This window comes from Sus scrofa, chromosome 5 (assembly GCF_000003025.6).
Source record: "Sus scrofa isolate TJ Tabasco breed Duroc chromosome 5, Sscrofa11.1, whole genome shotgun sequence".
NCBI classification, from domain to species: domain Eukaryota; kingdom Metazoa; phylum Chordata; class Mammalia; order Artiodactyla; family Suidae; genus Sus; species Sus scrofa.
Genome location: NC_010447.5, coordinates 100,778,078 through 100,790,236, shown reverse-complemented (window position 1 = coordinate 100,790,236; position 12,159 = coordinate 100,778,078). Strand labels below are relative to the sequence as shown.

The 12,159-nt window shown below is 37.1% G+C and overlaps 2 protein-coding genes across 6 annotated transcripts in view; one reads left to right on the top strand and one right to left on the bottom strand.

The window, feature by feature from the left end:
* Positions 1–3,212, top strand: part of PTPRQ (protein tyrosine phosphatase, receptor type Q) — a 294,121-nt gene extending 290,909 nt beyond the window's left edge. The window contains exons 44-45 of the mRNA XM_021093069.1: positions 1,958–2,081; positions 2,315–3,212. Coding sequence (XP_020948728.1) covers positions 1,958–2,081; positions 2,315–2,352 — 162 coding nt within the window. The 3' untranslated portion in view covers positions 2,353–3,212. The remainder of the gene's footprint in view (positions 1–1,957; positions 2,082–2,314) is intronic.
* LOC110260827 overlaps positions 1–12,159 on the bottom strand; it is a 139,591-nt gene that overhangs the window by 42,167 nt on the left and 85,265 nt on the right. The window lies entirely within an intron of this gene.

Genomic DNA, 12,159 nt, shown 5'->3' with positions numbered 1-12,159 from the left:
CCTACCTACACAAACACATTCATAGCATCCCCCAGAGAGCTGAGAGAACTCTGAAAGAATACTCTGCAGTGAGATGATACCCTGAGATACGACGGCTGCCTCAAACAAAGGCTAACCTGGATGAATCGCTTTCCTGCTCTGGTTCCTGAAAATTGACTGATAGAAACTCAAGGTAGAAGCAAAAAGAATAATATATTTTTGGTGCCTAGTTCTTTTACCAGCCATGTGTATATGATGGGCTTTAAATCTCACAGCATAGCTTTTCTGATCCCCCGCGTGAAGAAACTGAACATCAGAAATGTTTAATTCTTAAGGTAACCTGACTATCTAGGGTAGAAGCTGGAATTGAACTCTTTGCTGCCTTTTTGGCAATAACACACCATGGCAGAGGGACCTTGGAAAATGCAGTGCTGCCCCGTGGAGCTCAGCCTGCCCTGCTGGCGGCGTTTACACCCATCATTCTTTCCAGTGGAGAAGATGAGATTGGGACAGTCAGAGGTTTCACATATCAAATGTGACTTCAGATTCAAGTGCCTGCCTGCGTGCATGTGTGTGTGTGTGAGTGTGTGTGTGAGAGAGTTTTAATACCAGAACTCAAGTTTACATGATTGTGGTTTTCAAATAAATCATATTTTGTCCATATATTTCTGCCAGTAATGTTCACTGTGTGATGGGTATTTTAAAATACTCTTCTGGAATTCGCTTGAGAAGAAATTCACTAGCAGCTTCAACAGAATTGCTATTACTTATAACAACCCTTAGTTTCTTACCAAACTGACTCATGCAGCTTGATCCCTAATGACTTCTGGACGTTGTCCAGGGCAAGCCTGTCCTTAAATAGTAAAGATCAGCTAACTGTGAGAATTACATGAGGCTAAGTCAACAAACATTTATTATGCAACTACGACATTCCAGGCACTGTTACAGGCAATGGGAATATAGCCGTGAATGAGACAGGGCTCTGTCCTCATAGAAGTGACATTCCGGTGAGGAGATGCTTGTGGAAACAGTTTGTAACCCATGAAGAAATAGGTATTCCCGATAATGACCAACAATTTCTGAGGACAGTTTCAATAGAGAAGTTTCAGAAACGTTTTGAGGTACAGGAGCAATAGATATGAATGGAATCTCTTAGGATGGTCTTAGGACATTCTATTTAAAGCAGTCATCAATCTGTGTGTGTGTGCGTGTGTGTCTATCTTAAAAACTTGGTTGTAGTCCTTTAACTTCAGATACTTTCTCTATGTAAACATGAGGGTGCTCTTCTTTGCTGTAAACTTAACTGCCTCTGGGAAAGTCCAAACCCAGAAATGCGAACAGGTGACTGAATGATATGAATAAACGTCAAGAACCCAGACGGCAAAAAATTTAATCCAAACCTCAGATGAAATGTTAGGGGTCCTTGGCTATGTCAGTGGTCACTGCCATGTATTACGAATAGAAACCAGATCTTTGATATTCAGTAGGCCAAATATTGGGTGATTAACAGAACCATTGAACATATTTCAAACATGCTGATGTGTGTAGACATGCTCACTTACAGCTTTTGAAAGGAAATGTATCCTCTGCATTCCAATAGCCATTCTAGCGAGAAAAGTATTTATAGGAAAAATTATCAATTATGCCTAACAAGAAAAAGGAAACTCATAAAAAATTTAAATACTGTGATTTGCCACTTTTTATAATCACAGCAAGAAAGAACATATGCACACTTGGAGTTTAATGACGAGTATTTAAAAAAAAAAAAAAAACCTGGAAGCTACAGAAAGCCACAGGATTTAGCAAACCTTGTATTTGATATGACAGAAACTCACTTATGCACCTGGTCAATTCTGTGCCTCTGTTTAGCTATTAAATACTTGCTGAATTCAGTACCACTTTGCAGTGTAGCTGTAGAGCTCCCCCAAGAAAAGGCTCCACCCCCACCATTTCTAACCACGCTTTCTCTGGTGTCCAGGCCCAGTACATCTTTTTACATCAGTGTGTTCTGGATCTCTTATCAAGTAAAGGAGGGAATCCGCCCGTCTGCTTTGTGAACTACGCAGCACTTCAGAAGATGGACTCTCTGGACGCCATGGAAGGTAAACAGAGGCCGAGTCCGTCAGGCCACTAGCTGACCACCTAGAGCAGGAGCACTGCTTCACTAATAACTGCCTGCTGAAAATGCTTCAGAAGCTTGGTTGGCACACATATAAAGTCTTTCATTTCTCTCTAATCCAAATCAATGTACACTTATATTTTTGCCGGGAGATATTTAAAGCTTTTGAGCTGTTGACTTCAGTTCCCTCCTGTGACATGTGACTTTATGTTACAGGTGACGTTGAGCTCGAATGGGAAGAAACCACCATGTAAGCATTCGGCCAGAGCTGCCGCTGGAGGCACCTTTGAGTCCCAGGGCCCAATCACCCTTCGCGCTTCTGAATGGAATTGTGCAACCTAAAATAAATCGCTGTGCTTCCCTCACTGTGCCTTACTAAATGGGTTGACATGTTATGAAGAGTTCTAGGAAATAGCTCATTCAGGATGTTATCCCCTTATACAGAACACATTTAAAATGTTTAAGAGAAGACACCCCAGAGACTTTTGGAGCTTGTGTATTTTGGGAATGAGCCAAATATGAAGTTAGGGTTATATTTACATGAATGTTTCCATGTGCGTTGTCCCTACACTTCGGGTCCAGTCTTGACCAAAAGTTGTCAATGTTGGCTCAGTCGTGTCATTTTGGGCTCCAGGGTGTGGATATTCCTTTCGGATCACTTCCAAGACTGTCATAATGATCCGCACTTCCACGTATGCGCCTGTGTTTTGAATCCTCAGTTTTATGAGTGCTGAGATAGCATCTCATGATCTCCAACAGCTGAACAGTAACCCCCTGACACTGCAGGGATTACTTAGCCTTGATACAACACACAGTAGCTCTTTGGGAATACTTAGGGCTATTTAGATTGCATTGTAATCTCTAGTTTGGAAAAAAACAAAAGGAAAAGTTAAACAGTGCAGTTGCTTATATGAAGTTGCACTTTTCTAGCCTGTCCTCATTTGTACATTTTCAGGAACAAGCTGTACCCACTACCTTGTATATTTAAATACACAGTTAAATGTATCAGTATTTGTCCATTTGATATATATTCAGCCTACTAACAGTCTGAAGATTTTCTTCAGCAGAAATGTATGAAAACATTAATAAAAATGTTGTGTTGCAAGTTTGTAAACTACTGATGTGCTCCTGTGGTGCCAACAGAGACTTCTGAATAGATTACATAAAATAGTCTTTATGTCATTTCCCAAGATTGATTTTTAAGGGGTGTATTTGGTGGAACTGAGAACAAAGAAATTAACCAGATTGTAGCAACTTAGTGATTTTTTTAAAAGAAAATAAATTCACTCTCCTTTTTGTTAGATACTAAGAATGTACTAAGTTTTGAACTGCAATGAAATTATTTTGGCATAGATTTCAATTAAAGGTTATAAGATAGTATTAATCTATTTCTTTTATGCTGAATTTTAGCTTCTGCTTATTTTTGCTGGAATATATAAAAAATATGATGGCCAATAAAATTGAATTTTAAGGAATTGAGTTACTTTGCAGCATGATTTCAGAGGTCCTTATAAACTTGATTTTTTTTCTTTTTTGACCTAACCCATGGCCTGTGGAGGTTCCTGGGTCAGGGATCGAACCCAAACAACAGCAGCAACCAAAGCCACTGCAGTGACAATGCTGTATCCTTTACCACCTCAGTCACAAGAGAACTTCCATAAACTTGATTTTGTATAATTGATAATTTTCTTAATATAACTTAATGAATATATTTATAAATCATAATACAATATAGTACAAATAATTAAAATGTAATAATTTCCCAAGGCACCCATAAATAATTTTAAAATCAAATGTATTATCCAAGAAATTAAATCCTTTCATCTTATAAGCAATCTTGCTTAATAATTTTTATGGCGAGGGTGTGCAAATAAATACAATTCATTAATGTTCCATCCCAAGAGCTTACTCTACAGAAAGTTACAGAAACAGTAAGAAATGATGAGAACCCTAAAAGATTCAAGTTGGAGTTAGAGGTTCTTCAGTTTGTTTTATGTATCAGTCATTAAAATGTTTGCTAAGCTAGGACTTATAAATGTTGGGGTTTTTCGTTTGTTTTTGTTTTTGTTTTTGCCTTTTGCCTTTTGCCTTTTCTAGGGCTGCTCCTGCGGCATATGGAGGTTCCCAGGCCAGGGGTCGAATCAGAGCTGTAGCCGCCAGCCTACACCACAGCCACAGCAACACCGGATCCTTAACCCACTGAGCAAGGCCAGGGTCAAACCCGCAACCTCATGGTTCCTAGTTGGATTCGTTAACCACTGCACCACGACGGGAACTCCTGAATGTTGGTTTTTATATTCATGAAAGACAGCTAACAACCTATGGAAAGTATTGGGAGTGTTAAGTGTATTAAATAAGAAAATAAATAGTTCTCTCCACAGGCCAGTCTATTTTCTAAAATATCGATATAAAACAGTACAGCATAGAGTTGACTGTAATCACTAATATGCACGTGTGTGCATATAAAACAAAGGTTTAATATAAGGCCTCCCCTAAAAGAGTGCTTTTCAAACTTTAATGTGTATACAGATCACCTGGAAACTGTATTAAAATGCAGATTCTGTCAAGTCAGGTTCTTCGTTTCTAAAAAGCACTCAAGTTGTAATACTGCTGCCTTATCGCAGGCCATACATTCAATAGCAAATCTCTAAAAGAGAGGATCAGAATAATTTTATTTCCACTTGCAATTATTTGAAACACATTAAAAGAGATTGGTCTTCATTATCAGAAAAAAATTGTAACTGAGCACCTGTTAAATGTGTACAGCTCACTAGCATATATCCCAACATTATAACTGAAACGGAATTGAAACACGTATTAATGATAGCTACATTTTCTCTTAATTATATTGTGAAAAGGCTAGTTTACAGCCAAGTTTTATAGGTAGCTACTACGTGCAAATTAAAGTAGTCAGGAACATCTGTAACTTTTTTAGATCAGATTTGTCAAAATACATGGAAGCACATGTACAATAAATGAGCAACATGTGTTTCATCTGAACCAAATGAAACTGGAGCCTCTCAGAATGGTTTGCCAGAGACCAGAGCAGCTGTGCGTATCCCCTCTACTTTCATCCTGCTTTAAAACGTGTAATTTTCTTCTTTTACTTTATAGGTGAAATGTATAATAAGTCTTTTGAAAAAGCTAATTAAACTTTGCCCTCTTCTTAAAATTAAACTTTTCACTCTTCACTTCTGGTACCAAACACAAGATTTAAAAATGAAATTTCAATTCAGCAAAATACTCTATATGTCCCTGACATTATTGCTATAGGTCCATTTCTATAGGCCAACTTTTAGAAAAAAAAAAAAAATCAGTGAATTTTTTTTTTTTTGCCTATAATACAAAATAAAATTCTCAATTGAATGATATTCAAAAATGAAAAATGTGGGTAAAAAGTTTATAAAGCATAATCTTGGCAAAACAGCTTGCCTTCTTAGGACAAGTGATATTTCATGGCAAATGACATTATAAATATGCATAGAGTTTCCATTTGGAATCGGGACTTATGTGCCCATCAGTTCATGAAGATGTTCAGAGAAATAGATTTTGAAACACTTTCCCACATGTGATCTAAACTTCAATGAACTCTACAAAGTTAATTTTTTATCCGTGATGAACAGTGTATAAGCATTGATCAGGAAGATAATACATCCTATTTTAAGACTGTATTGTGGAGTTCCCATCGTGGCGCAATGGTTAACGAATCCGACTAGGAACCATGAGGTTGCGGGTTCGGTCCCTGCCCTTGCTCAGTGGATTAACGATCCGGCGTTGCCATGAGCTGTGGTGTAGGTTGCAGATGCGGCTCGGATCCTGCGTTGCTGTGGCTGTGGCGTAGGCCGGTGGCTACAGCTCCGATTCGACCCCTAGCCTGGGAACCTCCATGTGCCGCTGGAGCGGCCCAAGAAATAGCAAAAAGACAAAAAAAAAAAAAAAAAAAAAGACTGTATTGTACTTTGTGACATTAGTGTCGTGTCTGTATGTCAGTTTCACACATTGAAGAGAAAATTATGGCGCATATACTGACTTCTGCTAAATAAGACCACTGATACTTTTTTCTTCATGAATGATTAGGAGCATTCTCAAGGAAAGTTTGGACTAAAATGAATAGATAAATATGTACACAAATAAAAAAATGTGATTTGGAAAACAAATCAAGAAAATTTCCCTGTCAGGTGTTTCAAAGCACCATACTAAATCAGTGTCTGCAATATAGTCATTTGAAAAATAAAACTATAATTTAATATAAGCTAATGAAGAGCATTATTCTCCCTTGTTAAGATTCTACTTTTAGAATCACATGTTATTTTAATTTTTACTGAAAATATTAGATTGAGAAGTAACTTAAGTAAATTACATACCTTTTAGAATACTTTTATACATCATCTTACAAAACCCTCTAAGACCTGCAGTGTGCCGTATTAGAAAAAAATACAATGAAAGCTCAACAGATATGCCCAAGACCACATGTAGTAAATATGGAAGCTGCATATTATAATCAAGTTACTGAAAGTCAATGATAAAAATAATTTTTAAAAGCAATAGAGAAAATAGAGATCTATTGAGGGGTTCGAAGGTAAGAAAATATGCTGGTTTCTATTCAGACACAATGCAAGCCAACTGACAGTGTCATGACACATTCAAAGTGCTCAAAGTACCTCCTAAACTTGATTTAGGGCAAATACAACAAAAGGTATAGCTACTGTCATGGTGAAATATTAAAGACCTTCACCCTAAGATCAAGAAAAAAGGCAACAATATCACTTTTGCAATGTCAATTCAAAATTGCACTGGTATTTCTAGCCATTACAATAAGGCAAGAAAAAGAAAAAGGTTTGTAAAAGAAGAAACATAATTGTGTATGAGGAAATTCCTGAGAAATCTACACAAAAGAGAAAAAGAGCTGCTAGATATAATAAGTAGCTTTAAAAAGGTTATAGGCTATAAGATCGAGATACAAAAATCAACTTTATCTCTGCATACTAATCATCGGAAAATTGGAATTAAAAATACCATTAACAAGAGCATCCACAAACATGACATGCTCGAATTTTAACAAAATATCTTCAATATCTATACACTAAAAACAATAAATAAGATTTAAAGGTGGAAAAATTTTTTAAATGCATGTCCATGAACTCGAAAATACAGTAATATTGAGAAGCCAATTTCCTCATATTTATCTATGGAATAATTGGAATATCTACCTTAACCCTATAAAGCTTTTTTTTCTACACCTCAATAAACTGGTTTTACAGATTATATAGAAATGATGCCAAAGATCATTAGGCAAAACAGTTTTTAAATAGAACAGAGTTTAATGATTTATATACCACACATCTAGAGTAATTCTCATTGGAAGAAAAAATATAAAGTCAAAACACAAATTCTCACAAAGCTGGTCAATTCAATTTTAACAAAGGTGACAAGGTAATTCAACAGGAAAAAGAGAGTCTTTCCAATGAATGGTTTTAGAACAACTGAATGTCCAGCTTGAAAAACTGGAACCTCATTTCTAGTCCATCTAACACAAATAAAAATTAATCTGAAATGCAACACAGATCTAAATGTAAAAGCTAAAGCTATAGAGCTTGCAGAAAAAAAACTATCTTTACTTTGAATAGGAAGAGATTCCTTAGAGTAAAAGAAATGAAACATAAAAGAAAAAATGGATATATTGTGCTTCATCAAAATGATAACATTCTGCTCTTCAAAAGAGACGATGAGGAAAAAAATGAAAAGCCAAACCACAGGATGGGAGAATGGAGAAAGTATTCACGATAAGTGTTTCTGGGACTGGTATCCAGCTTTCATGTATATTTACAGAATCTCACACACACACACACGGCCGATACTTGAAAAGTTCCACTAGTCATCAAGGAAATGCAAGTGAAAAGCAGGACGGAATAACCATACTACTAGATGAATAAAGTCAAAGTGACTGGTAATCTCAATAATATCAAGTCCTCCCAGCTCGGATTTAGAGCAGCTGGAACTGCTATGGTATATGGTACAATCTCTTAACAATTTGGTAGATTCTTATAAAGTTAATAATATCATAGACTTGGAGATAGATGTGGTTGCCAAGAGGAGGAAGTGGGATGGACTGGGAGCTTGGGGTTAATAGATGCAGACTATTGCCTTTGGAATGGATAAGCAATGAGATCCTGCTATGTAGCACTGGGAACTCTGTCTAGTCAGTTATGATGGAGCATAATAATCAGAGAACAAAGAATGTATACGTGTATGTGTGACTGGGTCACCATGCTGTACAGTAGAAAAATGACAGAACACTGTACACTAGCTATTACAGAAAAAATCATTATATAAAAAGTTTAAAAAAAGATAATATCCTATTGCAATATTACCCAGCATTACCACTCCTCATCATTCATCCAAGAGAAATTAAAATAAATGTTCAGGAGTTCCCGTCGTGGCACAGTGGTTAATGAATCCGACTAGGAACCATGAGGTTGTGGGTTCTATTCCTGGCCTCGCTCAGTGGGTTAAGGATCCGGTGTTGCCATGAGCTGTGGTGTAGGTCGCAGACGTGGCTCAGATCCTGCGTTGCTGTGGCTCTGGCGTAGGCCAGCGGCTACAGCTCCGATTAGACCCCTAGCCTGGGAACCTCCATATGCCACGGGAGCGGCCCAAGAAAAGGCAAAAAGACCAAAATAAAATGAATAAAATAAAATTTCAGAAAAGGACTTGTGTGCTTTTAGCAGTTTTATTCATAATGGCCAAAGAAATGGAAAGAGTCCCAATATCCGTCAACAGAAATGACTAAAGAAGCTGTATTCTTTGACTATAAAATACAACTTGGCAATAAAACAGAACTAGAAATAGAATACATTTCAGGTAGTTCTGGGACAGGCCACTCTAGAATGCAGTGATGAAGACCAGGTCAGTACTGCCTGGAGTGTGGCGCATGTGCAAACTGACTCAAGGGCACTTCCGCTGGGTGAGGAAAGCGTTCTGCATCTTGAGTGGAGCGGTACTTACACAGGTGTATTCACTTGTCAAAATGCTTTCAACTGCATACATACACTTTAAGTGAAAATTTCGTTTTAATTCAATAAAGTTGATTTAAAATAATGAAAAATAGTTACAATATGTACGATATGCTATTCATCTAATGTTTTTAAAATAAAGCAAGTGGTACATATTTTTACAGATTCATTCATTATAGTAAACATTCAATATCATGAATGGGAATGTCAGCCTTGCCATCAAAATCATGGTTTCCTCTGACATGCGAGGAATGCAGGGAAGAAGATGGATTGCCATGAAATCAGGGGAATCCACAAGAGTTTCAAATGCATTTGTAAAATTTGTTTTAAATTTTTAAGCATATATGGCAACACAGATTTGTTAAAATAAAGGATGTGTAAAAATATTCATTATATTATTCCTCAAAGTTGTCTTTGTGTTTGAAATTTTCATAATTTTAAAAGCATGACTATAATTTATCTTTAATAATTTATTACAATCAGTATCTTAAACATTAAAAATAAAACTTGACATGCATCAAGTGCTTTCCACAGAATTCACTAAGCTGTTATTCATTCAGTATTTATAACCAGCTGAACTGCCATGGAAGATATGACGAATTCACATGCTGGACTCGTACAGTGGAAAAGAGAGCTTCATCAATCTGAAGGCACCACATTCATACGGTTGATGCATGCCAACAGGACCAACACATCAACATCTACTCCCTGGGCTGCTACATCGGAGTTTTCGCTCATTTGTGTTTTAAAGAACACACTTACAGTTGTGATATGAATAACTTTCATGAAGGACACTCATAATTTTATTTATTGTAATTGACAATGCTTTCTTTAATGAATTATTTCTATGTGACATGCCCTCTTCTGAGGATTTTACAAATACTAATCTCGCGACAATTCTTGGAATTAGGTGCTACGATCTGCCTGTTATAGAGGAGGAAACAAAAACAGTTCAATAACCTGCCCAAGGTTACTCATCAAGTAGGTAAAAGAGCCTATTACTGAAGCCGGAAAGGTGATTTGAGGATCCGCAGTATTAGCTACCACACACCTCTGTATTACCTACAGACCATTAGATATATAAGGTTTTTGATCTCGCCTGCTTGGAATGGAACAAACCCGTGAATTCTTATTACTCCCATTCTCAAAAACAAGTTTCCTGACTTCATCTAAAATAGGCCCTTTTATGCAAATTATTCATGTTGCATAGCCAGTGGTAAAGCTAGCCTTTGAATTCAAGTACCTGGTTGGATATTTTATCCGTAATTTGCTGCTTCCTCCAATACATATTTGATCCAAACCAAACTGTATTACTTGTTTTTCCAATTCTTTTAGAACTTGTTACCAGATTTATCTCCCGAGCTCTCAGCTTTGATCACTTTACTGATCTGTCTGTTAGCCCTTCATTGACTATCAAATCAAACGCAGGACAAAGCCTTCACATAGCCTTATTCTAATTTTCAAGACCCAGGCCAAACTGGAGCACTTGCTGTTGCAGCCTATTGAAACCAACCCCATCCACTCCCAACACCACGCTTTGGCTCCTACATTCTCCGTAATAGTTCTTATCCTTTGCTGGAGTTCCCCACTTCCTAAATCGTCAGCTGCTTGTGAATCAGAACTAAAATTTTCTCCTGATTTTAACCTGGATCCATTCAGCGAAACATCTTCTACAGAGATAAACTTGAACTCACAAAATAAGATTGCCTATATGACAGTATATTTCCCCACCAATCCACACTTGCTAAGATATTTTTTCAATCAAGGAGCAAACAAACATTGGATCAAGATGAAAGAAGTGGGGGATCAGGGGGCATACTGATATTTGTCATTTGTTCAGGATGAGTTATTCAGAATGAAACCAAGATCTTGAGTATATGTGAAAAAACTTACAAGTGCAAGTGACAAAGAAGAATTCATACAATGGGCCAACTTTTACTAAAAAATGGCACATTGACAGTCTTCTTTGTCTTACGTTATAGACACACCAACAAATGTGATTTTCCAGTTCACAGCAGATTGTAAACAGCAAAACTAATGGCTTATATCCTTATATTGTGTGTACATTGTGTGTACAAGTGTACATGAAAACACACACACACCTCTGCTTATGGTACAAAGGCTGCAAAACAAAGTTTTAAAACCAGTTATAGAAATCCAACAATAGCCTCTGGAATATTATAACTAACGTCCTCTTTAAGAAAACATAGTTTTCTAATGCTATCTTTTAAAATTACATCATCTTTACCCCTTTAAGAGACAGGGATGAGTTTAATACTTTTCAAAAACCTAATTGACTGAAAAAGCAGGGAGCGTCCGTTTCAGAAGAAACTTGGAACACATTCCACGAGGTGAGACAGTTGCTAGAGATGCAGAGGCAGGTCTAGATTTAGCTGCCAATGTGTACACTCACAGAGGCAGACACCAGGGCCAGAGAGGACAGTAACGAGCAACAGGTGGCAAACCAGGCTAGCAGGACACACCAGGGTGGACTAGTAAGAGGCAGCATATCATAACAGGCAGGTGGAGCAAGGCTAAACAGAATCCAGCCACTGGCGCTGGGCAGATCCAAGAAAAGCCAGAGGGAGGAAGTGGGCCATCAGGGAGCAGGGTCCTACTGGCTGGCTGGATTCAGAGGCATCTCACTTCCTCAGGGACAGACACCAAGTAGGAAAACTCAGGCAAAGTTAAATGACCCCTCATTTCCTGATATATAAATGGTAACTGCATTAAAACTAAACACATGCATATGTAAATACATGCTTTAAGTAACTATGGTGGTAGAGAGATTTTTAGAGCTAAAGGTTTCATCAAAAGTAGGTACCAAAAACATTTACTACTAATCTAACCAAGGCCATATTAAGGAAAACAAAAGTAACAGAAGTCAAAATTGCCATTATTCAGTAACAAAATATTGCATACCTAGAAGATACGAGTAAGCAGATGGAAAAACTTTATATGTAATCACATATTCTCTAATGTAAATGACCATAAAATAAATATTCAAAAATGATAAACAACAAATCAACGAGTAAGAAGACATGGTAA